General features: G+C 34.7%; 3 protein-coding genes across 5 annotated transcripts; all 3 read right to left on the minus strand.

Moving 5' to 3' along the window:
* Positions 1–72: 72 nt before the first annotated feature.
* TRH1 (Potassium transporter family protein) lies at positions 73–7,772 on the minus strand. The gene is made up of 9 exons (XM_085706136.1): positions 7,580–7,772; positions 6,377–6,620; positions 6,017–6,265; positions 5,825–5,875; positions 5,064–5,324; positions 4,930–4,982; positions 4,126–4,240; positions 2,272–2,526; positions 73–1,683 (listed from the first exon to the last, which is right to left on the minus strand). Exons 1-9 carry the CDS (start codon positions 7,625–7,627, stop codon positions 581–583), a joined length of 2,379 nt encoding a protein of 792 aa, XP_085562262.1. The 5' UTR covers positions 7,628–7,772; the 3' UTR covers positions 73–580.
* A 2,057-nt stretch (positions 7,773–9,829) lies between these two features.
* LOC146934260 (calcium-dependent protein kinase 1-like) lies at positions 9,830–15,177 on the minus strand. 2 transcript variants are annotated; one of them, XM_085706139.1, is made up of 9 exons: positions 14,429–15,177; positions 13,918–14,061; positions 12,786–12,938; positions 12,124–12,239; positions 11,178–11,345; positions 10,553–10,680; positions 10,365–10,464; positions 10,089–10,156; positions 9,830–9,986 (listed from the first exon to the last, which is right to left on the minus strand). In XM_085706139.1, exons 1-9 carry the CDS (start codon positions 15,087–15,089, stop codon positions 9,974–9,976), a joined length of 1,551 nt encoding a protein of 516 aa, XP_085562265.1. In that variant the 5' UTR covers positions 15,090–15,177; the 3' UTR covers positions 9,830–9,973. The 2 variants fall into 2 exon arrangements, with proteins under 2 accessions (XP_085562265.1, XP_085562264.1); XM_085706138.1 differs by having other exon boundaries at positions 9,930–10,156.
* Positions 15,178–17,722: 2,545 nt separating this feature from the next.
* Positions 17,723–21,607, minus strand: LOC146934261 (WRKY transcription factor). Of its 2 annotated transcripts, none has more exons than XM_085706140.1 (2): positions 21,405–21,607; positions 17,723–20,348 (listed from the first exon to the last, which is right to left on the minus strand). In XM_085706140.1, exon 2 carries the CDS (start codon positions 20,067–20,069, stop codon positions 18,042–18,044), a length of 2,028 nt encoding a protein of 675 aa, XP_085562266.1. In that variant the 5' UTR covers positions 20,070–20,348; positions 21,405–21,607; the 3' UTR covers positions 17,723–18,041. The 2 variants fall into 2 exon arrangements, with proteins under 2 accessions (XP_085562266.1, XP_085562267.1); XM_085706141.1 differs by having other exon boundaries at positions 21,401–21,607.
* Positions 21,608–27,590: the final 5,983 nt, after the last annotated feature.

Below are 27,590 nucleotides of genomic sequence, written 5' to 3' on the forward strand. Positions count from 1 at the left end.
TGAGAGTACAGAATAAATAAAAGATGAATTTTAAAGTTGGCAACATAAATAAATAAATCAATAGAACAAAAATTCAAATCCACCATCTAGATGCAGCTGGGACAAATGACAGGTCTATCTATATTCATGTATAATTTCCATTCTTTCTGAGTACAGATCATTTCCTTGTTTTGCTGACGCCGGATGATTACAAAAATGAGCAAAGAAATTTCCGTACAAGTACAAAGACAGCATTAGATGCAAAATATTTTAACAAAACTAGACTTAAGACAGGCGTGACTCTAAGTGTAATTTGGGAAGCTCAAACACAATAACAGGTAAAGGAACCCCAACATAACTTCTAATCCAACAAATTAGTAATTCACATAACTTGTCAGCGCCATCATAAAGTCAAAAAATCTTGGCAATTTAGATGCAGCTCTTTTTCTTCCAACATGCCAAGAGGACATTCTTGAATGAGATCCATACCAGTTGAATATACCAAAGTAGCATAATCTATCTGATTGTGTAAACCCAGGTAGCATTTTTTCTCGCTTGCATACATCACATCCCCAGTCACGATATTTTCAGCATCTAAATGCTACACATGGTAATTCATTCCTACCTTAATCAGACAAGTCTGGGGAATATTTAGTCCAACAGCAGGGGAGCGACAATTTTTTCGAAGAAAAGAGTAAAGGTTTACAGCAAACTTCTTCACAAACGAAGAGTTCCACTTGGCCTTTACATGAGAATGACCTATTACATATGCTGCTCCAGCACGTTTGGCTTCCACAAGTTCCATGAGTTCTTCTTTAACACGGGGATCTCTATATATTGTATTTAGAACCTCAAATCTAATCCGCCGTCTAGTGTTGAGTTCAGGTAATTCCTGCTCATACGTGGCCTGCAGCTTCTTCAATGTCGGAGATTTACTGCTAGTAACAGTCAAAGCACCAGGATTATTACTACTGTCGCCTTCTTCAACACCATGAGATTCTGACATTCGCAGTCTTGTTCCAAATTTCCCAGACGTCCTAACGACCGCCATACGCCCATCCGCAGATCCATCTAGGTTTCCAGAACAACCTTCAGCTTCCAATTGAATGAACTCTGCTATGCTCATCACCAGTTCATTTTCAAAATCAATTTCATGGCTATAAGCATCTTTGTAACCATTTCGAACAATGCATCGATACAACCGATATGATTTCGGACCAATTCGGCCAATGAGATAGCGTTCTGCATGGGGCACAGAAGGCACAGGCACAGTCTTAACACAAACAAAAACAACCACCTGGTAGAAAGCTGGCAGATTTGTCAAGAAATGAGTAAAACTGGCAGGGACTCCAGAAGCCAATTCAGTATAGATAAGGCCCATTCCTGGAACCCTAACAATCCCAAGACTAGGACCCAATGTAAGGATCTCCCTCATTGAAGCTTTGTTATGCATATCAAAGAAATACTTTTTTTTAGAACCATAATGCCACACATACATAACAACCATGAAGACTATGGAGAGCACAATTGGAACCCATCCACCTTTTGGGATTTTCATGCAATAAGATGAAAGAAAGAGGGCCTCTATCGAACCAAAGAATAAGAGAAATGCCATAGAAACTATAAGACTTTGATGCCATACTAGGTTAATGACGAGTGAAGTCAACCATGTGGTCACAAACGCCACAATCAGACATGAAATCCCTGCAATTAGATGATGACATTAGCAATCATTAGCTGAAATATGATAGTGAAGTGATAAAGTGATCCAGAAATTAGAAGAAAAAAATCTATCATGATCATTGGACCATCTACAATCTTCATGCATAATCAGCCATTTTAAAAGAATTTAATTTTCATCCACTGTTGGTGTATCTCTTTTACGCTAGCACAAGTAACATCCAAAATGTTCTGCCATATCGTTCAAAGAGTTTGGACTCTTTAGGCACCTTTTATCAGTAAACTCTTTTAATGATGTGATAACATGTTATAGATGATACTGTAAGAAAGCCTTAACCGGATAGTCAATCAAAATTATGGCATTATGCTAATTCTGATTTCTAATAATTTTAGTACTATTTCTAAATAGATGGCATGTTATGCTTCAGTGAGTGAGTTACAATCTCATCAGTGGATGAAGACTCAATCATATTTCAAAATCACATAATATATAAAAGAATGCAGTTGTCGTAAAAAATAATATAAAACTAAATAGCCAAAAACATAAAACAAAAGAATAAAGACCCATGAACTGTTAATAGGCATTTTAAATACCATTGTAACACAGCTTACCATACGCATATCCTATATGGCTTGTGTCTCCAAACCCAACTGTCACAGCCAGGCTGATTATCATAAGAACCCAGTTTATCTCTGGTATAAATGTCTGACCATTGAGCCACCTTCTGGAATGTACTGCTTTAATACGAGGGAAACATTCAAATGCATTACATTGTTGGACAATTGAGAATGTCGAAGAGATGACAGCCTGACTTGCAACTATTGCTGCCAAAGAGGCCACCACAAATACCGGCCAAAAGAGGACATCTACAAAATGACAAAAACATCACTGCATTCACATTGAAAACATATTGCAGGACATTGTCAGCTCAACTATTTAGCTTTAGTATTACTAGAGTTATATTTCTTGCATAGTAGTGACTAAAATGCTAACAGGTTATGTTATTCCACTGATGGCATACAGCATCTAGCACACAAAATGTTGATAGGTTAGTTAGTTGAAGAGTGAGTTAAACTAGTTACTTGGACGTTAGTTACAGAGAGGGAGCATAAGCTATAAAATGAGGGGGGGATTAGAGGGGGCTCAATTTGTATTGAGTGGGAAATGATGGGAGAAGTCCGGATCTCTCGAAGCATCTGTCCAAGAAATTTACATCATTCATATTCTAAGTGCTGCAACAACATTGATGCAGCAGTTGGATTAGGGTTCTAAAAAAAACTCGTTTTCTTTCTGATTCAGTTCGTATCAAAAGCTAAGGAAAGGAAAATATAGGGATTGTTTGGGTGGTTCTTTTAATGAAAACAATTGCTAGAAAGAGCACAAGGAGAGATGGAAGGTTTAAAACAACAGCTAACTGGCTAGACGTTATCTCAATACTTATGCCCACCAACTACAATGGACCAAGCAATCAAGCATAACCCACCGAGCCTTTGATATATTGAAAATTTGTATCAATAATCAGGACTTGCAATTTTTTTGCCAAAATATTGCAAATATAATAATCTACAATAATTTCATAAGAACTTATGCTCAAAATATATGATATTTCCCCCACTAATTTTATCAAAAAAATGTATTCCATCAGGAACAAGTATACAAAACAATTAAAGTTTAAGTAACATCACATAGAATGTTGCTACTAGCCTACTACATGGAACCCATTCCTAAGATCAATTACATTCAACTGAAAGTTTCGGTATCAGTTAGAAAAGAATAGTGATCATACTGAGTAGGTTTTCCAAATCGATCAATCATGCACACAGTCTAATTCATAGATCATTACAACAATAAAAAACCTTAACCAATAAATGATAGATATCAACTGTTCAAAACAGGACTTCATAATATAATTATAATAATATTATAATAATTGATAGAATTGTTAGAATATGTACTAGAAACTGACTTAATGTATAAGGGTATAAGAATGTAAAAAGGTTATGTCTCGGTAAAAATAACATGATATGAAGAAAAGAAAAAAGCAGTAATAGTAATACATCAATCCCAAATATAATTCGCCATTGAAACAATCCTATTAGATAAGAAAATATTAATGGTTAAAATTATCTATCAAATCTCTCCCATATAAATTGGTTGAGCATTGCCAAAACTTGAATGTAATAGCGCTCAATGCCGGCATCAGTTCATAACTATAAAATTGGGATTCGGTGAGTTGAAAACTAATCCTTCAAATTCACAGTATTAATAAGATACAGAATATAGGATGCTTTGAAAAATCTAAAATTATCACTAGGTTCAATACTCTCCCACTCAAAAATTCCAGAGACATCTGAAGCATTCAATGTTGATTTTTCCAAATGCAGACAATGTTGTTCCATGTCTTTAAGAAATCAACAACATGACCTATCAGACCATTTTTATTCATTGTATTTACATTAGCTGACCTGGAATAGAAGCATAGAAGCTTATAGGTACCGCCGATAAATTCTTTGATAGAAAAGCAGCCTGCCCCATGTACTGAAGAATTAGACATGGGTAAATGACACAAGAAAATGCAACCTGCAAGGTAACAAGGATACAATACGGGATAAGACAACCATTTTTCAAATTAATGTAAAAGATAAGGCATTCTAATTAAAATGAGGAATCACGATTATACGCGAAGATCATGGATGAAGGTGAATTATATATGGCACTTTCTTAAACTGGTAAGTCAACTCAACATTTGATTTCATGTATTCCACTTTAGCCTGAGAGTTGATGACAACAAATCAATAATTGCATTCTAAATCAACTACCGACAGTCTCACTGTTGCTTTTCTTGCAGTGCTTGTGATTTGTATAGACATCTACTCTAAAATAAGGTTTTACTTCTATGGTACTTAATTACTAATATATAGTGTGTAATACAAATTAGTATGTATCACTGAATCAGCTGCTATTCTGCTAATATTAGTTTAATTATCTGTGGTAACTTCCCATCTTAAGTTCCAGTTCCTTCATAGTTTCAAACCGCAATTTAATTCTTTCACATATAACTAACAGACACATCTAACATGTCAAGGTCTGAAAAGTATATCATAACTAGGTATAAACACCAAGTCACGAACAAAATGAAATTTTCATCACCCTAAAAGAAACCCCACAGTCAAATAATGCTAATCAATCTTGGGTATCAATTTGTAGGCTACACATTCATGAACTGAACATCACCATTAAAATGAAATTGAAATCCTAACTGCACCTACCCTTACAGGCGCTTGTTTGTAGTAACCAAGGTCGGTAAACATAGCTTCAGTCCCTGAAGTTATGCAAGAAAAACATAATGTATATGGTAAGAATAACACTCAAGCAGAAGATGAAATTTAAAAGAGACACAGACCTGTAACACACAAAAATACCCCTCCAAGATTAGCCCAACCATCTTTTCCTGTAACGCAAAAGAATTTGTATATATAATATGGAGAAAAGGCCTGATATATTCTTGGATTCCACTTGATGACATTGTAAATGCCAATCATGAAAATGGACAGTAACCATAGGATGATTATAGGAGGAAACATGAAGGCAACCGTGTGGGAGCCACGGTGTTGCAGAACAAAGAGTCCAACCAGTAGAACACAAGAAATAAGAGGAACCATACCTGCATAGTGATACAAGTGTAAGTTTTAATGGAAAACTACCTGTAGTTTTAATGGAAAACTACATAGGTATGAAACATTAAAAACTGTGGGGAGAAATTTAGTGTATCGAATTTCAGAATCAACATCCTAGTGATTTTGTTTATACCGAAGAATACTGGAAACAAAGCTTTACTGAACTTTTTGGAAACAACTCTTCAAGTTCAAGTCACAAAGCAGAACCTACCCAATAAACTATTGATATTTTCTTTGAATCAATCCATGCACCAGACAGTGGGCTTGGGGTATAAGAGGAGAAATATTATAGGTTATAGATTGTAACAAAAGTCATACAACGTTGCATTTTCTGGAATTACCTTCCATTATATTAGCTTAAAACCAAGGTATCTCCTTTTCTGTAGTCTTCGTTGATATATTAACTCATTGATTTATTCTGTTTTGCTTATTTAAGCTTTGAACATTGGAAACTGTACGATGGAAGAATAGCATTTTTTCTACTTACTGTTATTTTTAATCTTTGCTTCAATTTTCAACCCTTCAACAGATGATAGAACTGCAAAACAAAATTCTGATCAATAGAGATACTGATAGAGCTAATACGTGGTAAACAAAATTACAAAGTAAAACATCAACCATATAAGTTTCTACCAGACAAAACTGACAAGTTTGTGAAGAGAAAAAGATGTTGCCTTACCTGAGATAGCAGGCATGAGTGCACCAACACAAATTACCATGCAAGCACCAAGTAAAACAAAAATAAGCAAAACAATTTTTGTGTTCTTATGTTTTTCAATGAATCTTTTCAAAGATGATGGTGGTAAATTTCTATTTGAGTAACCAGGTTTGCGATATGTAGATAACTCCTCATCAGATGCTTGATGATTAGGAAGCAAGCAGAATTTTGCATTTCTGCAAAGGTGTGAATACAAAGCAACAGTTCCCCCTGCACAAGTTGAATGCTTAGCACTACTACACTTGATACATCTAATAAGGGGAAAGATCTTTGAAAGGGGAGGGGACAGGGGATCGAAACTCACAGAATAATAATCCTTACCTTCGCCGTTATCATCTGCATTCAACATGAAAACAACATATTTCAACAGAGAAATAAGAGAGAGAGTCCAAAAAATCAAAGAAAATGCGCCAAATATTGCTTCCTCATTTTGAACATGTTTCAGTCTTCCAGAAAATATACTTTGATAGACATATAGAGGGGAGAGGCTGATGTCACCAAACAGAAAGCCCAAACTCTGGTATGTCAAAAAGAAAAGTGTTTTACATTGAGATTTACGCTCCACCTGTCAATAGAAAGAAATCATACATTATAGTACACTTACATAGATGAAACAGACTTAACTTTAATAAAGCAGACTTCAGGGGAAAGAGGAAAGGCATATAAACAACTAAAGTAAAGCACGAAGTGTATGTTTGGGTCCATTTTTGTAGCAGCCAAAATTGATTTTGGAGGTATAAAATAGATTTTGACTTGTTTGGATGGTTTCGAGTAGAATTGATTTTGCCTGCAGATTCTTGAAGCTAGAATTATGAACTTTGGACTCTACAAATGATTTTTAGTCCAATGTTGCTAACTAGATGCTATACCGCTATTTCATAGCAGATTTTGAACAAAACCTATTGTTCCGCAATACACTATTTAGTAAAAAAAATATTGTGAAATCAAGTCTATAGTGTTGCATTGTGAAACTTGAACAAACCTCTATTTTCCGTGATCAGCAATCGATAACATTGTCTTAACCTTGTTCAACTCACTTTCAGATGAATGTACCAAAACATAAATCATTTTACATTCGGCTCACTTTCAGTCAGAATCAAATCATTCATAACCAATTTTTGTCCCAAGAATACCACAAAGATAGACTATAGAGGTACTCAAATGCTTCCTTTTTTCCCCCTCTACATGCATAGAACTTCGATAAGTTGCACATTTTTCATTTATATTTGTTCAAGTTTCAACTTACAAAGCATATGATCTTCGCATTGCAAAACTCTATCATGTTTTCATTCAAGTGATCCATGAGGATCAAGTTTGAAACAAACAACGGATCTTAATTCCGTTTCAGTAATTGTTCAAGAATTAAAGAAAATTATACTTAATCGAAAGTTACTGTGTCAAACATTGATTGATTCATTGATAAGGTTTTGAATCAAAGCAGTGAAAATCGAAATCTAGAAAGGAGAAAAAGAATCTATATGGTTATGTTAGGGTTAGAATTGTGTGAGAAAAAGAAAAACGTACCGTTGAGGATGATGAACCTCGTTGTCTATTCCCATCGCTTGAGCTCATAGCGAAGAAAAAACAGAGCAATAATTTTTTTTTGCGGGGGGGGGGGGGGGGGGGGGGTTTCAGAGAGAGAGAGAGAGAGAGAGCGTTGAAATGAATCAGTTTAACATCGTCGTGCTCGTTTCATTTCAAAAAGGAGTAATCCACTGTTTCTTCTCCAATTGCAAATTCGCCTTTGTAGAATGCTGTTACAAATTCTCACAATTTTTTTTTTACTAAAACAAATGAAATGAAATTCAACAATATAGTGCATTTAAATAATAATAATAATAAAATATTGTTCTATTCTTTTAGAAAAGTTTGTTAAATGAACAATTGGATAATTTTCTTACAAAAAAATATGATCACCAGTACAGTCTATTTAAGAGTTGATTGATCCAAATCTTGCGGGTCTAAATAATTTTTTTTTTTACTTTCGCACCGGTTTCCGACCCACCAAAGGTGGACGACTAATCTGGCCCATGTGTAGAGGCATGCGCACTAGCCAAGCGTTGTTCCCCCTGAAAATCAAACTCGGTATTCCCCGGGTACGTCCTTGGAAGAAGCTCCTTGCCACTGGAGCTCAAGCAACTTGGTTTGGGTCTAAATAATTTTGTCTAACAATATTGTGGGTCTTAATAATTGGTTGCATGTTATTTTTTATTTATTTTGTAGAGGATTTTTTTGAAGTACAATAGTCATTTTAGTCCATTAATGTGCAACGAATAGTCATAATAATACATCAATGTATTGTAATTTTAAAATAGTCTTTAATTGTGCAATTCGTTAGTCAAAATAGTCTCTAATATTAAAATGTTTCATTAATATTGTCATATCAGTCATGTACCAAAAAAAAAGAAAATATTGTCATATCAGTCATTCAATATACTTATTTATTGTCATATCGATCCTTATAAATATTTATTTATTGTCATTTCAGCCCTTATATAAAAAAAGTTATTATGAGTATTGAGATATTATATTAGCGTCAGAGATCATTTTGACTAGCAGAGTGCACAATCAACATTATTTTAAAATTTGATACATTAAGAGACTATTGTGACTACTTATTACACATTCAGAGAGTAAAGTGATTATTACTATTTTTTTTAGTTAATACATTTGGATAGCTTTGTTTGATGGCTTGGATAAACTTTTTTTCGAAAACAGTATATTTGTTAGAATTTTACCCTTTAAAATAATTAAATGGAGAATTGTGAATCTCGACTCTACTACATATTGCAATGTTGTTAGATTCGTTTATGATAGCATTTCCTTTTCATATAAATAACGTCATTAATCATACCTCTGTCTTTATCAAGATGCAGAAGCATGTATGGAATTTATTATAGGAGGTGCATAAATCATAATGATATTGTTGACGCTGAATATGCATAAGCATAGGGATTTCCCACTTTTATATTTGTTTACCTTTGACAAATGAATCTAACAGTGCCACTGTCCCAGTGGCTAACAGCTCGGCGCACCTTTTCACCGTTCTGAAAACGACACTCTCAAGGCAAATGCTCACACGTGCTGGACTGCGTGTTGCACGTGCTCAAGTTATTCACCAACTTCATTTCATGTGGAAATTGACCATTTCTGTTTCAGATCTTCACAAGGAACAAAACAAAATGGGAAGGCTATGGTAATAACTCCTTCAATCCCAACTTTTATTTTATTTTATAATTAAAAAAATGCTAGCAACACTCAAGAGTTTATTAGATTAGATTAAGCTGATCACTACAAGAGTTTATTAGATTATTTTTAATCAAAAGAAAGTTTATTAGATTACAAAAACTGTTTTACATTGTCTCATTGCCATATTAGTGAATGAATACTATGTTTGCATATATATCCATATTCTCACATCACAATGTACGTCATGATTGGTATATTAGTGAATAGAGGAACACCAAGATCCAGCCTGAATAAAATAATGGTAGCTGCATGAATATTTGATGTGTGGAACGTGGGTTCGAACCTGCAATTTCACACTTCTCCACACTTAAGTGTGTGTTTCTCGCCACTAAGCTTATTTGATCCAAAAAAAACTGGAGTACCATTTACTCACCAAAAAAAAATATTGTATCATTTTCTTTTGACCTCACTAGGGAAAATGGTATTGACCTGTTCTTCTTCCAGAATTTGTACATATTTGTGTCTACTGTCTACTCAAGCAGTAAAAATTAACTCAGTTCAGCTAGAACTGAAAATATCAGATATAAATGCCCAATCTCTGCAACCAAATAACACGCAAAAGAAAACCCCCAAAATTATGCTACACAAAAGTGCTCCCTTGAAACTACAGGTGCGTAAACTCTGCTGAATGCAATTCACTCCATGTTACTAAAACAGCTTATGTAGAGCTTATTTGCGACGCCTGTGGGTTATATCTGGGTTGCCTTTCCTCATCATAGCTACAAACTCATTGCAATTCACTCCATGTTACTAAAACAGCTTATGTAGAGCTTATTTGCGACGCCTGTGGGTTATATCTGGGTTGCCTTTCCTCATCATAGCTACAAACTCATCATAGTTAATTCTTGCATCCTGCATATACAATAGAAGAAATATAATTAATTTATTTTCTGAACAAGAATAGAAATATAAAATTAATTGCTTGATTAGTGTGTTGGTGGAGTTAGTTGGTGATTCAAACAATATAAAGATAAACTTGAGAGAGAGAGAGAGAGAGAGAGAGAGAGAGAGCGAGAGAGAGAGAGAGAGAGAGAGGGGGGGTAACAAGGAAGCAACGTACGTTGTCTGTATCAACTTCGGCAATGATCTCCTTTATTGTGTTCTCGTCACCCATATTATACTTCTTAAGGGCAGATTCCAACTCTTCCTTTGTGATGTACCTTCAAAACCAGAAGAAAACATGTTAAATCATCATCTACTGCGATAATGTTGTTAAACTATAAGTTCTGAACGAAAAATTAATAATACCCGCTCTTATCTTGGTCAAAATACTCAAAGGCTTTGTATAGGTGATCCTCTCTTTCCATTCTATTCATATGCATTGTAGCGGTTATAAACTCAATATAATCAATGGTTCCATTACCGTCCACGTCAGCCTGAAAACCAAATAATTATGATCTTAAAATCAAGAGAAGTAGTAACCAAGTGATCAAATTTCATGCAGCTTTAAAGATACTATTTACATCGTCATAATTGTTACATATGCAGAGATGCAAATTTATTTGAAAATAAAGGGAATAAATAATTTACACAGTCAAGTTCTTTATAAGCATGAAACAAGATTTGGATGCCAGTGATTATCAACAAGACAGGATGCAAAAGGTGAGAAAGTTGTATTTGCGTCATATAAGACTTCATGCAAGTGAAAAACTAAGTCTTGGACACATAATTAGAAACAAAGACAAAAGATAAGATTGCACAGAATGAGCTTAGTGTTTCAGGTCAAAATGTAGAAGAAACAAGATGAAATAAATGTTAAGTAACCTTTAAACACAAACACTAGTTATCAAGACATGTAGACCACAATACATCTTCAGGAAGAACCAATAACCTATCTTATGGTATACCCAAAGAAGAAAAGAAATAGTCTTACCGCTTCCATCAACTGCCTTACTTCAGACTCTGACATTTTACTACCGAGTTTAGGGAGACCAGCTTTCAACTCTTCAAAAGTGATTGTTCCACTATTGTCTGTATCCATGGATTTGAACATTTCTTTCAAGCCAATAATTTCTTCTTCAGAAAGATTTTCGGCGATAACCTGTGATAAATAAAATACTTATGAGATGTCTTTTTATGCTAGATAGGCTGTGTAAGAAACCAAATCCTTCAACAAATCTTAATCATATTATAAAACTATATAATCTACTACTTCTGTTACACTATGTTGGAGAACAAGTAAGTATTACAAATAGGCCGATAATATCTTGTACTTGCAATAATTCAAATATTTTGAGATTCTTGTAATTATTGCTTTTAGTGTATTTAAGATAGTTTCAGCTTTGTAGCCTGGACACATGGATTTTAGGGTCTGTTTTGGATGATTTATTTGAACTTATCTAATGACATGAACACCTGTGAGGCTGTTGGGGAAAGGTTATGGAAACTAACTATGACATGTCCATAAGTTGTTTTCCGCTTATTTTCAAAAGCTCTCCAAGATGGCTTATAAAAACAGCTTTTAGCATATATGAACACAATTTGACTTTATTTTATCTTTTGTTACAAAAATAGCTTGTATATAAGCACTTGTATGATAAGTGCTTAATTGAGCTGTTTATCCAAACAAGGTCTTAATCATTTATTGATTTATCCTTAACACACTTCATGGTTAGGTTGCCCAATAAGGAATAAATTCTCTAGCAGCCAAAGCTGAAATTATTTAACAGGAAGAACAGAATTCAATTTCTTGATCTAGTTCAGTTATGAATGCCTTATACCTTTTATTTATTTATTTATAGTGGTAGTGTGTAGATATTTTACTTGAAGATTGATTATGACGTTCATGACAACAAAAATTATTATATAAGATGGTTTACCTTTAGAGCTACTTTCTTTAGCTTGTTCATTGCTCGGAACTGTTTCATTCTGCTCAAAACAGCAATATCGAGAGGCTTGTCAGATGCATCTCCATCTACTCTTATCCAAGGATGATCTGGAGCATATAAAACATGTTGTTATGACTGGTTGACTAAAAATGTTAGTAGAAGAATAAACTCATGCATACTATACTTTATATAAAATGACAAATGCATTAGGTGCAAAGTCATCTTATCACAGGGTTGTAAAAGAGCAACAAAAAAGAGCACATTGTACACGAGGATGGAAAAAAATCTAAGTTCAGGAGTAAGCAGGAACCATACTTGTTTGTCCTAACCCACCTAACTTTCTTTGCTCTTTTTCTTTTTTCTTGTGAGTAGAATTTAAGTGTTTCTAGGTGTTCAAATAAATTTCCATCCTCTTTCTCTTATTGAAGGAGTCGAATCAAATACAGCTGTTTTGAATATCCATACCCTATTTCAGTTCATTATCTCAGCCTCACTGAATCGTAGTGTAATACTAATACCCTACATGATCAGAATCTTTCCAGGTAAGCAATCAATGCCAGAATTTCCCTCAGTGCCAACATGATCAAAATAAAAGATAAACCACTTTTGGATAAAACAAATCACTTTTGGTATACTAGAAGAATTAGACTTACTGAGTACTTCAACTGCTGATATCCGTTCTTTAGCGTCATCTCGTAGCATCTTCTTGACCAGATCTTTGGCACTACTTGATATAGAAGGCCAAGGATCCGACGCAAAATCAATATGTCCACGAAGAATAGCATCAAAGATACCCTGTTCATTTTCTTCACATCATAGATAAAAATGGGTGTGAGAAACATTGGGAAGTTTCAAAAGCATGTGAATCAAGGTAGAAGGAAAAAAAAACTTGCATGCTTAACAAAAATGTATTTGATGCAATCACTGCAGCTAATAAACTTAAACATCAAATAAATATAGCATGATTGAGATTTCAATTTCCCTATTTGCCAAAGTCATAATGTTATGATGATATAGAATAAAGGGAAATTGGAGTAGTTAATGTAGTTATAAGTTAGAGTTAGTTTGGTATTCGGATTAGTTATAGAGTATGTGTATAGGCTTAGAGAGTATCTGCGAATATTGCAATTGTGAATAGAGTATTCTCTATCGTGAAGGGGAAACCCCTTGAGAAGAGATTCTCTCATATTCTATCGTATTTCTTAATAAAATCGGTATTTCTTTGGAAGAAAAATGCTTTGTAGTACGAGACGAGAGTGGACGAATGCATCACCACCGTTGCTTTATTCCACATGCGCCGTGTTTTCCGGCCAGCACTTTGACTTTTTATGGTTAGCATTATTTGATTGGGTAATTAATATATTCACGTGTTTCCGACGAAAAAGGTGTCGAGCCAAATAGCATTGCTGTTCTTTGGAATTCAATTCTTGGGTTCCTAACACACAATGTGAGTCAACCGATCACTATCCAACAGCTTTAAATCGGTTGACTGCAATGACTGCCAAAATTATTAACTGCAATTAGTCTGTAGACCGAATCACCAATAAAATCTCATATTGAAGCTTACGAGGTACACAACATTCGTTTTTCGTCCGACCAACCAACAACTAAAACTTTGGAGATACTTGGTTCAACACACCAACAAACAAGTCTACACTACAATTATTAGCATCCTACATTCCATGCAACTATATATGCTACAATGCATGTTATCAATATAAAAAAATATGTATAATAATTGAGGCTGTGAGCATTTACTTAGAAAGGAAAGGAAGGAGACTTTACCTGCCCAGAAGGGGGGGACACCAGAAAGCAGAATGTATAATATAATTCCGGCACTCCAAATATCAGTTTCAGGCCCATAACTTTTACGCAGCACTTCAGGAGCAACATAATAGGCACTCCCAACAAGATCTTTAAACACATCTCCTGCTCCCATAAATCAAAATAAAACTAATAACTGTTAGGTTTTTCTATTTAAACCAACCCGCTCTTACAAAACCAGTTTGACAGTGATGAATGCCTTGCCTCCCACAGTCCCACTTATTATAAATATATTTTTCAGGTCATATCTTATCTAAGGAGAGACTCTCAACACATCATCTCACGTGCAGAGACATCTGAAGCGTGAACCTAATCAAGGATAGACTCTGATATCATCTTAGCTTTTTACAAGACTGGGCCTTAAGCAAGTAACAAACAACTAACAAATTAACTCTTCTATTAATCACATTTTACAAGTCATGAATCCAAAAATGAACAAACACGAATGTAAGCAAATACAAATGAAAATAACCTGGTTTGAAAAAGACAGAGAGACCAAAATCCGTGGCCTTAAGAGGCGAATTTTCTTCTTTACCAAGAAACAAGAAATTCTCAGGTTTCAAGTCCCTGTGCATAACTCCCATAGTATGACAATTATGAACAACGGTAACAATCTGACGACAAAGATTAGCAGCAGCACGTTCAGAGTAATGTCCTTTGAGAATAATCCGATCAAAAAGTTCCCCACCAGCACAAAGCTCCATAACAAGATTAACAGAGTGTTTATCTTCATAGGCACCTTTGAGTTCAACAATGTTACGGTGACCAGTGAGATGATGCATGATCTGAACCTCACGGCGAACATCATCAATATCGTCACGGTTGATGAGTTTACGTGTAGCGATTGATTTACAAGCGAATTGTTCTTTGGTGACTTTGTGGGTTACTAAATATGTAACGCCGAATTGGCCTCGGCCGAGTTCGCGGCCGAAGATAAAGATGGAGCGAACGTCTTCCATTGGACGGTTGAGGATACGGCCCAGTGTGGCGGTGGGTAAGGGTGGTTGAGGGGGTGAGGGAGTGGAGTTTTGTGGGAGGATTGTGGGGGCGTTTTTGGGTGGAGGATCGGAATGGGTGGTGGTGGTAGTGGTGTTGATTCCGGCGCCGGCGCCGGTGCTGCAATTGCCACCCATTGAGTTGAAGTCAATGGAGAGGAGTGAAATGTCGGAGAAAGAGGGAAGAAAAAGTGCGTGTAGTGTCTTGCGACTAGGTTGCCGGCGTACAACAAGGACTGAATTGTACTTTTTTATGTCTAAATTAATTAACCGAAAATGTACTTTTTTATGTCTAAATAACTGAACAGATTTTTGGTGTTATTTTTGGTGTTATTTTTAAAACTAATTATGATTAATTGTTTTTATTTCAACAAGGATTTTCAGGCAAAATTCATTAGATTTAACAATAAAATTCTATACGTTTTGGTTTAGTTTTAAAAATATGACCAAATTCAAATTAATGCGGTTTATTTTATATCAATTTTTCATATCAAAATTACAAATTATAATATTTTATTAATATTATAAAAACGTATAAAATAATGTTTGATGCAAATTATAAAGACATATAAAATAATATGTTTGATGCAAATTATACTATATATTATCTTTAAAAATAATATTATGCTATGATATTCATTGATTATGTTTCAAACATATGAAATAGTTTCCTAAAAAAAAACATGAAATAGTCAAAAGAAATAGATTGGATTAAACTAATTTTTTAAGGAAGATTGAATTAAACTAATAAATAGTATTAAAACTATCGGATATTAAATTAATGCAAATATATCATAGTAATAAAGAATTAAAAAGTATTAAAATATACATCTATGTAGTAATTGGTTTGGTTTTGTTTTGAAAAATAATTACAAAATCTAATACAATCTGAACGATTTTCATAAAAGAACGTCCAAACACATGCAATAAAATTCAATTTTTGTGCAATTTTGATTTTTTCTAAATCGGTTTACATTTTTTAATTTTAATTGATTTGGAGTTGAACACTCACATGGCTAAAAGAATGAGTTATAATTATTGGAAAAATCAATAAAAATTAATTAAAATATTTGTTTTAAAAAAGGAAAATGAATTAGTTACTTATTTTAATTAGCAAAATAATTAACTCGTTCTTTTTAGTTTCCTCGTTCCTGTAAGTTTTTTTTTTTCCATAAATTCAAGAGTTTTTTTTTTAATAGATAAATAAATACATGAGTTATATATTTGAAGTAAGGCTGTATACGATTATTATTAAAAAGATGCGTGAACTTGCGAAAATTCTTAACAGTAGAATATTACATTTCCAGTTGTACAAAATGTGTTAGCTTATTGGTAAAACTAGACTAGATAACTTTAAAGACAAATTCTACAACGGTTCTTGTAAAAAGAAAATTTACGACGGTTCTTGTAAAAAGAAAACAAACAATGACAATTTTTTTTTAAGGAAAAAACAATGACAATTGTAAAACAGTATTAGCATCTTATTACTACTAATTTTCCCTTAAAACTTTTTATAAACAAAATATGACATTTGTGTGTAAGTTATGATTGGTGAATTGGATTGTTACAAGTTTTTGATAACAAAGTAGAAATGGTGCCTGGCCTGCATCAAGAGGAGATTGTAAAGAAGGTGAGAAGCTGAATCAGAAAGCAACGCCTTTATCTCTAATGATGTGCAATCCCATGTCATTTGTCAATTAAGCCATGCAATGGTGGTGCAAAGGAATAGATCATCAAGTTGGCCCCCTCCTCTATAAACCACACTCTCAAGTTAATCATCGACTCTATTAATAATTCAAACTAGTCCTTATCTTTGTCAAAAAAAATTCAGTTAAATTTCTGTCTTTATGTTTTTCCCACATGATGGAAACTAGTTTAAAATATTAATATAAAGTCATGAACTAATTTAAAAGTGGTTTACATTAACCAATATGGTTTACTCGGACAAAAACCAAATGAGAGGTGTACATCTTTGTTCTTAGTAGTGACCTTCATACACAAACTTATTCTGCGTTTTTAAGAATACATCAAATAAAACAATTTCAGCTATCAACCCCAAACTATTTATCTACTCTATAATATTATTAATTTGATAGCATGACTTCTTTTATAGCGTGTAGCTTTTAAAGTATATAAATAATGTTAGGTAGCCTTTTCTTGTGAAATTGAAGTCTGAAATTAATTATTAATAGAACTAAATGGCTCTACTGGAAGAAAACTGCTACAGCAAACTACAATTGTGAAGGCATTGTTGTTTCTCATTTCATGTTGATGAAATCGAAAAGCCAATGGAAAATAAAACTCGGTTTTCTTTGGTGCAATTGCTATTAGCTCAATTATAGAGATAGAGATGGGTTCTTTGCGACACTTCAATTATTTGTGTGAATAAAGATTTTTTGCGAGAAAAAAACAAAAGTGCAGAATAATATCCATATACAAGAACATGTAAATCAATTACAGTTCACACAAATATGTAGTTCTTGTCATGCTCATCAAAATTCCAGCAACACTTATTTTGCCTCTTGAACTGTCTCCACGCATTCACCCAAATAAACAATCTTAAGAGATTGAAAAAACTACAAACAAATTATCATCTTTGAAGAAATTAAAAACGAAAACAATGAATATACAAAATAAACATCACAATCTTTATGAACGGTCTCTATGATAACAGTATTAATAACCAAATGGCAGCAACCTCAGTCCGAATATATAGCCTGTCGAATGGTTGTCAAGCTAGTGCACAAAATTATTATAATAACAAATTACAATTCAGGAAGGCTTTATTATTGAAATTATTAAATAGAATACATGGCACACTACAGTCCTTACAGGTAGCAACATGTATTCACAACCTGCTAGACATTTCATCAGATCTAATAATATTTACACAGGAACTAGGGAATGGAAAAAGAACATCACCAACTACCTAACAAAGTACAATGTCCCTACGTTAAATTGTCAAACGACTTGTGCATTCCATAGAATAACACTAATCATCCAAAATCTAACGTCAAAGGGATATCAAAGTAATATGCTAAGAAAATATGTTAAATAAAGAAACCATAACAACAGAAACGATAACTAGCTTTAAATCCAACTCTGGGGCATGACATTGTAACCTTTGATTGGCATGGATGGATCAATATTAGCTATACCTTTCCTGGTGCTTGTAACACTACCGGAACCCGCAGTCAGCATTGCCATCAGACTTCCACCATGCACCCTGCCTTCAGGAACAGCAACTGACATAGGAAAGTGACCACCTTCGTCAGCTGAGGCACGAGCACTTGCAAGTTCAAGTTGGTTCAACGGAGCAGCTGCAGTACCACTCCCTGTTTTCATCATAGCAACTTCCATGTCTCTGTCAAAGAGTGACTGCCTTAGTTGATCTGGCTTGCTAGAACGAGGATCCGGAAGAGATCCCAAAGAGAGACCTCCATGAACCCTTCTATCATGCACTAGTCCACTATGAAGTGCACACAGACCTGTTTTCCCCCTTGCAAAAGAAGTGCAAGCACCATCTGGCTGGATGCCATATTCTGACCCAGGATGGCCCCACGAGCATCTCTTGCCTCCCCCATGTGCCTTGCAGAAGTCAGTGCTACCTTGTGCACTCTTTCCACACCCTTCAGACTTGCATCTCTTGCCACCCCCGTGGCGGACACAGTGATCAGTCCTTCCTCTGGCACTCTTTGTGCAGCCTGCTACAGCACACCTCTTTCCACCACCATGTGCCACACAAAAGTTGGTACCTCCATGAACACTTTTAGTGCAAATTCCACCTCCCTGGTAGGTACAACGTTTACCCCCACCATGGCCCTTACAAAAGGGGGTGCTCCCCTCAGCACCCTTAGTGCACCCTGGTGCTGTACACCGTTTCCCCCCACCATGTGCTTTGCAAAACATGGTGCTCCCCTGTGCCCCTTTTGTACACCCAGCAACTTGGCATCGACGTCCTCCTCCATGTGAGATGCAAAGACCTGATAGACCTTCTGCACTCTTGGTACAATTTTCTCTCTGGCACCTCTTGCCACCACCATGTCGGATACACAGTCCAGATTTCCCTCTGGCAGCTCTAGAACAACCATCATGGCTGCATCTTCGGCCACCACCATGGGCAATACAGAAATCTGTCCGTCCTTCTGCACTCTTAGTGCAACCAAGGTATTCACATCGCCTGCCTCCTCCATGGGCCTTGCAGTACACGGTACGACCCTCAGCTCCTTTGTGGCAGCCAGGTTTCTGACATCTCCTACCACCACCATGAGATATACAACGTCCAGAGGCACCTCTAGCTCCCTTTCCACATCCCTCAACTTGACATATCTTGGAATTACCATGGCGATGTGGTGGCTGCTGCTGATGTGTTAGCCCGGAAATACAGGTGACTGAACTTTTTGGTCCAGTTGAGGAGTGGTCCAGAACAATGGTACTATGATCAAACTGTTTTGGAGCCTGATTTAAAAGGAAACTGGTCTCTGTATTTGATGATGCCTTCAAAGATGGCAGAACAACCCCCGGCATCCAACTGCATGACGTTGATCCCTCATCTGCATTTTGTGTCCCACTAAATACTGATGTCATCTCCATATTCAATTGAAGAGGTGATGGATTTAGATGAACACTTGTAATATCTGACTCGCAGGGTCTGGTGGAAAGGCTCAGTTCCAAATCAAACTTTGACGCCTTCATGTTGGAATCAACTGATTTCTTAAGGCTATGTACCTTTTCACAGCCGAGATTAAGAGTGAAGTCCAGTCCAATATCCATAGATGACTCCTCATCGACATCTTTGCCTGAAGACATAGCCGTGCAAGCCACGGCTGAACTTCCCTTGCTGTCTGATGAGCTGGTTGAACGCCCAAGCCCAAGTGACAAGGAAGAGCCAACCGTCTGATCCATACATCCATCAATTAAATCCCACTTCCTTTTTAATCCCCTAGAGGAAGGCTTAAGGGAGGGGATCGAAGAACCAGGGGAATCAAGTCGCAACATAGTATCTGTACCGTAATAATCAACTCCACTTCCTTCAACTTGCATAGAGCTGCCCAAAATCTTGAATGCATTTGCAGAATTATTAACAGGAAATCCCAAGTGCCCGAACCTTGATTCCATAAAACAACTGCAGGAAAAAAATATCTAATCCTATTTACGAAATTTCAACAGAATAGCCTGCCTGACTTCTGAGCAAAAAAAAGAAAAGTATATCTACAAAGTTAGGGTTAGATGTGTCCACAAGAGTATAATGCACCCCCGCTGACGAAACCCGAGGTATCACGGCGATCCATCTAATATATAAGGATTAAAATGAGATTGAGTTTATCTGTTGTTGTAATTGAAAATTAACCCAATAACATCCGACTCCTTCCAAAACCCACAGGGGAAGGAATCATCCTGTTAACAATAGACAATGGTCAGAACTGGAATTTCAGCCAGAATAAAATCAGCATAAATTTGAATTAAAATGTTAGTGAGTAATTCATGGAAAAATAATATAAATCCAAATCAAAAAAAACATTTAGTTGAAAATGTTTTCCATGCAAGTTAAAATCTGAGATAAAACATAAAGAGCACTGATTAATGTATCCATACACTAATGACATATTAACAAATGAACAAAGCATCACAGGCCAACTTTAACAATAGTTTGTAACAGATCAAAGGGAACGTAATATAGATTCATACCCACAATTCCAAAATCAATTTTAACAGAATCTGGAAGGAAAAAATTAACAATTCTTCACAAATTTGAACACCACAACCCAAATTCCAGAGGATGAAATTTGTATTCAAAGACACTTGAACGAAGAGCTAAAAAGCAAAAACCAGAGAGATAATTGAACTCAAAGTGAACCAACACTTGAAAAAACCATAAATTAAACAATCAATCATAAGTAACTAAAATTGATTAAAACCAACGAAAAATATAGAACAAGTTATCACAACTAACAGTTAACTTAAATAACATCAACAAAAAGCTATAAAATAAAAATTGAAGCATATCATAAGGAAATAGTAGAGAAAATAGAAGCACGGAGGATTATAAAACAAAACAAAATAGAAGCACGGAGGTTGAAATATGCTAAATTCGATCGCATATCGTAGAAACTGAAGATAATTAAGGAAGAATCAATTTGAGGTAGAAAAAATTCTCTGTATTTGAATTGCAAGAGAAAGAGGAAGGGGAACAAATATATCAATTCTCAATTCAATTTTAACTATTACAAATTTAATAATATTCAAAAACTCATAATTTTCAATGAAAACCAAAATCCCGTTATCACAGAGCAGCTGAGAAGATGAACAAGATATAATTAACGAAAGAAAATTGAAATAAAATGATAATTGACTTGCTTGCAGGTGACGACGAGATTGAAGGAGGAATGAAATTGAAAGAAAAATAGAAAGAATTGAAATTGAAAATTGGAGATGAAAGGGAGAATTACCTACCTATTGTTTCGATTCGATTCGGAAATTATGATTATGAGAAGCGGCAGTTAATTAGGGTTATTGGAATCGGAAAAGGGATTGTGTGAGTGTGAGAGAGAGATAGAGAAAGATACCGACAAAGAAGAGAAGAGAAGAGAAGAGAACGGTGAAGGAAAAAAGAGAGAGGTTGGCAGCAACAAGATGAAGAGGCGCGCGTGTTTACTATTAGGACTCTGTGCCTAAGCAATACCCAAATTTAATACCACCCTTTCTAGGGTTACATTTACTTTTTCTTTTTCCATTTTTTTCCTCCTACTTTTTTCCTTTTTCTTTAAAAAAAACTAATAAAAAATTAATTCAAAATTTCTTTTATTTTATAATAGGGAAAAAATATCTGACTAAAAGAATTCATTCCTTAAAAAAAAATCATAAAATTCAGTAAAAAAATTGATTAGTAAAACTTATGTATATCTCTCCTCAACATTAAAAGTTTATCGTTTTGAGATAAGTTAGATTTTTTATTTGTTATCATCCGTACAAGATGAATGTAGAAAATGTGTATGCATACAGATGTTGTAACAAAGATAAGATGCCAAAAATGTAGAAAATGACACGACACGGTGAAATTTTTCATGATTTAGTTTTATTTGTTGTAACTTTTTTTGTTTTAATATTTTGATTTCTTTCATTTTTGCACACCTAACTAGTAAAAATGGTATAGAGGCAAGATGTTTATATAAAAAAATCTAATTTTTTTTCTTAATAAACAATGTTTTATGGATTGAAATTTTTATTGTAAATATAATGAAAATACTTAAAAATTAAAAATATAAAACAAAAGTAAATTAATTGAAATGAGATACCAATAATTTCAAGTTTGTGTTAAAACAACATTAGGTTTGTCTTGTAAGGAATATTACCCTGTTTCTTGTATTACCCTTGTGACATTGTCACCAATCTCTACCATAATAAGTCATTATTTAATATTTCAAGACATTTTCCCTATTACTGTCAATTTGGAGAAAATCTTTGTGGATCCAAATGGAGAAGTTCATGCACACCACATGGAGAAGAAAAAAAACATTTTAGTGGCAACTCACCTAAGTCATTGTTACGTTTGATATTTTGTTAGTTCTTCCACCGATTGAAATCTTAATGATTCGTGTGAGTGATGTGTCTAACATCGGTCATAACACCTCATATGAAAATTGATATCTTTAGATTTTAACGGTAAATAGTTTATCTTTAGAAGGCGGTTGTTTCATACGTAACCTTTATTGCGTGATTTAGGTGAAACGATTTCAAAATATCAATTATTAGTTCTCAATTCTCTACAAAAAGTTGTATTTTATATATTGATATGTAAGCGTCTTGAGTAACTTTTTATAACCTTTCATTTAAGGAAATAGTCCCCTTGTTTCTAATCTCTCGTGGTTCACGAAGGAATATGTTAACTATTTGAAAGCACCAATATTCCACAAAACTTGTTTTTTCATTGCTAGCTAGCATAACCTTCAAATATTTTTCATTGTCTACTATTTTCTTTATGATGAAGTGATTTCCATTCATGTGTTCATTTATATAACTTGCATTCATTCTCTACTTACTTAGGTTATATGTACACACACTCAGGCAAATTTTTCCGGTACTCAAACCTTTTCAAGTCACCTTTATGTTTATAATGATCTTTTGCTAAACCATTTTGTGTCACATGCATATCCCTTTTCATCGGTGACAAACTGCAATACAAACCAAATAGACATGAAGTTTTTAATTATATTTACCTTCTATGTGGTTAAGTAGAAGCGTTAAACTACTTATCTCAAATTTAAACATAACAGAAAACTAACGGAAGGGACCACTTTGGTAAACGGAGAGATACTTAAGGGACCAAATTGAGACAGTTTAAAGTTAAGGGACCAAAATGAAATTCAAAGATAAGTTAAGGGACCAAAGCATGTATTAAGCCTTTTCAAAATTATCAAGCCAGTCAAGGGAAATATCAAATCTATAAAATGCTCTAAAAGTTATAGATAGTTGTGATTTAAGAAGCATAGACACATCGGTTATTCTTTTGTTTTGGAAATAAAGAAGGGTTAAGATCTTATTAATTGGAGGAAAATATGATTGAAGTAAATACAACTAAGTTGTTGGCTGTTATTGCTTCTGGTGGTGGGCCGTGAAGGTGTTTACGATGAGTTAACGGAAGGAAGCGTTGAGAGTTGACAGAGGTTGTTTAGTAATGAGTCTGACATGGATTATTAATCCACTTGTCAAAATTTTAGTGCAAAACAGTTTGAACAGTACCTAAGGAGCTGTTTATGAGTTTTGTCCCCAACGGACAAAACTTACCTACAATTCCATATGTCCTGTTTAAACTGTTCCCAATAAAATATTGACAAGTGGATTATTTAGTCTAATCAATTAAATGTCCGTCAATTCTTACACGCGTATGTTAACCACACAACAACGTAATAAGTTATTTCTTCATCTAATTGACGCTTATGCTTTCCGGAATTTATGACCAACCACCGTGCCGGAATATCAACCAAGAGCAACCAGTTCTCTTCCACCACAATCGAACTACCAAATACTCTTTTCTGCCACAATCAAACAACCAAATACTCTTTTCTGCATTGTTTTTTAACTTGCTCGATTAGTTCTTTGTGTTTTTTGCAATAGACAATGGGTTCTTAATCTCAAATTTAGACAATGTTTCACAATAAACTTAAGTGGATGGAATCGCCCTTAGCAGAACGAATAACCATCAAAAGACATGGTAAAACTGGTACTTGTTCTTCTTTACCCGCATTTATCGAAAACGGGTCATTTATGCCATGTTAAGGATCCGATTCAATCTATCAGCATAGGCGATAAAACATGACGATTTTCATTACCATTGATCGTGATACACAATAATGAAGAAAGGCCATTATAATTTTCAAAATTGTCAAGCCAGTCAAGGGAAATATGAAATCTATAAAATGCTCTAAAAGTTATAGATAGTTGTGATTTAAGAAGCATAGACACATCGGTTATTCTTTTGTTTTGGAAATAAAGAAGGGTTAAGATCTTATTAATTGGAGGAAAATATGATTGAAGTAAATACAACTAAGCTGTTGGCTGTTATTGCTTCTGGTGGTGGGCCGTGAAGGTGTTTACGATGAGTTAACGGAAGGAAGCGTTGAGAGTTGACAGAGGTTGTTTAGTAATGAGTACATGGATTATTAATCCACTTGTCAAAATTTTAGTGGAAAACAGTTTGAACAGTACCTAAGGAACTGTTTATAAGTTTTGTCCCCAACGGACAAAACTTACCTACAATTCCATATGTCCTGTTTAAAATGTTCCCAATAAAATATTGACAAGTGGATTATTTAGTCTAATCAATTAAATGTCCGTCAATTCTTACACGCGTATGTTAACCACACAACAACGTAATAAGTTATTTCTTCATCTAATTGACGCTTATGCTTTCCGGAATTTATGACCAACCACCGTGCCGGAATATCAACCAAGAGCAACCAGTTCTCTTCCACCACAATCGAACTACCAAATACTCTTTTCTGCCACAATCAAACCACCAAATACTCTTTTCTGCATTGTTTTTTAACTTGCTCGATTAGTTCTTTGTGTTTTTTGCAATAGACAATGGGTTCTTAATCTCAAATTTAGACAATGTTTCACAATAAACTTAAGTGGATGGAATCGCCCTTAGCAGAACGAATAACCATCAAAAGACATGGTAAAACTGATACTTGTTCTTCTTTACCCGCATTTATCGAAAACGGATCATTTATGCCATGTTAAGGATCCGATTCAATCTATCAGCATAGGCGATAAAACATGACGATTTTCATTACCATTGATCGTGATACACAATAATGAAGAAAGGCCATTATAATTTTCAAAATTATCAAGCCAGTCAAGGGAAATATCAAATCTATAAAATGCTCTAAAAGTTATAGATAGTTGTGATTTAAGAAGCATAGACACATCGGTTATTCTTTTGTTTTAGAAATAAAGAAGGGTTAAGATCTTATTAATTGGAGGAAAATATGATTGAAGTAAATACAACTAAGTTGTTGGCTGTTATTGCTTCTGGTGGTGGGCCGTGAAGGTGTTTACGATGAGTTAACGGAAGGAAGCGTTGAGAGTTGACAGAGGTTGTTTAGTAATGAGTCTGACATGGATTATTAATCCACTTGTCAAAATTTTAGTGCAAAACAGTTTGAACAGTACCTAAGGAGCTGTTTATAAGTTTTGTCCCCAACGGACAAAACTTACCTACAATTCCTTATGTCCTGTTTAAACTGTTCCCAATAAAATATTGACAAGTGGATTATTTAGTCTAATCAATTAAATGTCCATCAATTCTTACACGCGTATGTTAACCACACAACAACGTAATAAGTTATTTCTTCATCTAATTGACGCTTTGTTAGCCAATATATTTTACTAGCTGTAATAAATGTGGTCAAAGTATAGTTGACCTAGATTTAAAGAAGATTCGAACAGAGTGTTGTATTGAAAGCAAATATGGGTTCGAAGATGGTAGAAGACTTCGATAAAGCAGTTTTCGAAGGTGGTTATCAACGGTTATTCTTTAAGTCAGTTTGTATTTTAAGTTTGTTTTCAAATAAGTAAAACTGTCGACTTGTGGCAGTTGTAGTTTGAATTTCAAAGAAGTGTAGTTATTTCTAGATTTAGTATAAATAGTAGTTTTTCATAGGAAAAACGGGTCACAATTCCATCATACAAACTTACACTCAAAGTATCCGTATGGAAGCGAGAAACGAGTCACAAGTTGCAATGTATGAATCTGTGTACCAACTCTTATTTAATCAATGCAATTTACCCTTTTTTCTTTAAGTGTTCTTGCACTTTACTTTGTTAAGTTCGATTGAGTTCAAGTGGATTGAATTCGATTGTTTTTATTGTATTTCTTATATTTTCGACACCAAAACACAGAATTTCTAACAACAAGAACAAACACAATATGTCCTAAGATTTACTGGTTGATCTTGCAAGTTACCATGTGTAAACCAGCGGTTGTTTACGAAAATCCAACGTAAACAAATTGGCACGCCCAGTGGGACTGTTTGTGTTTTTTGTTTATAGTTTTTGTTAGAGTTTCTTTTAATTCTGGTTTGTTTTGTTGTGTATGCAATTAAGAAACAAGAAATTGCTTCTTAATATGACACGCGCTAACAACCAAAAGAAAACAAATCCAACATCTTCAAATGAAGATGTGGATCAAGTGACGGTTGAAGATGATGTTTCATCCCCAGGGAATGTTAGAACATCACAGGCTGTTCCGATTAGTAATACAGTCACTCAAACATCATCTCAGGCCATGCCTTCGATGGCCACAGTAATTTCTCAAGCCATACCTTCGATGTTTACCCAAACTTCCCATGATTATCCAAATAATACTTCTATTCAAGGAGTTTGGGATCATAGATCAATGCCATATGGTATGCCATCATCATTGATGCAAGGCTTACAAACTAGTGGTAATATGTTTTCAGAGAATTTAAATGTATCATTACCACAACTTTTTGGTCCTGGGATATCTACAACATATAGAAGTTCCCAACAAAATTTAACCAACGCTTCTATGGCTGCCATTAGGCAAACTATGGAAGAAACTAATCATGATATGGTTAATATGATGACCCAACAAATTGGTACTGTCATAAATCCTTTAATTCGAGACACCAATACTAGTTATCAACGGTTGTCTGATCAAATGGAAAGAATTGCCAATTTCTTTGGCGCTCCACCAATCCAAAATACCCAATTGCCTCAAAATCGAAATTTGAGGGCAATTGAAATAATTGCTGATGAACCAGTGGTTCGAAATCATGAAAATATTGTCCAACCACAAGTAGTACAACCACAAGTTCAGGCAGAACCTGAAAGACAACCCATTTTGGTTAACAGAAACCAAGATGCCAATCAAGTGGTTTTACAAGCCCGTCGAAACAATTTCGATGGTCAGAATAATATAGCGGGTATTGTCGAGGCTTTGTTAGCCCAAAATGGTTTGAATATGGGTTTACATAGACCAAATTTTGTGTCTCCTTTGTCTGAGTATGTTTTAGACACTGAATTGCCTAGAAATTGGAAAATTTCGAAGTTTACCAAATTTGCTGGAGAAACTAATGAATCTACTGTCGAACACATTGCTAGGTTTCTCATGGA

Source organism: Medicago sativa, chromosome 4, assembly GCF_051527215.1.
Source record: "Medicago sativa cultivar Bolivia chromosome 4, Bolivia_mono, whole genome shotgun sequence".
NCBI lineage: Eukaryota > Viridiplantae > Streptophyta > Magnoliopsida > Fabales > Fabaceae > Medicago > Medicago sativa.

Coding starts and splice junctions, on each gene's coding strand:
- TRH1 (XM_085706136.1), bottom strand. CDS start 7,627: ATGAGCTCAAGCGATGGGAATAGACAACGAGGTTCATCATCCTCAACG. Junction 5,325..5,824: donor AGCAAAGATTAAAAATAACA/GTAAGTAGAAAA, acceptor ATCACTATGCAG/GTATGGTTCCTCTTATTTCT. Junction 4,241..4,929: donor ACAAACAAGCGCCTGTAAGG/GTAGGTGCAGTT, acceptor GTTACCTTGCAG/GTTGCATTTTCTTGTGTCAT.
- LOC146934261 (XM_085706140.1), bottom strand. CDS start 20,069: ATGGAATCAAGGTTCGGGCACTTGGGATTTCCTGTTAATAATTCTGCA.
- LOC146934260 (XM_085706139.1), bottom strand. CDS start 15,089: ATGGGTGGCAATTGCAGCACCGGCGCCGGCGCCGGAATCAACACCACT. Junction 12,240..12,785: donor ATCAGCAGTTGAAGTACTCA/GTAAGTCTAATT, acceptor TATATGCTCCAG/ATCATCCTTGGATAAGAGTA. Junction 10,681..11,177: donor TAAGGCAGTTGATGGAAGCG/GTAAGACTATTT, acceptor TTTGGTTTTCAG/GCTGACGTGGACGGTAATGG.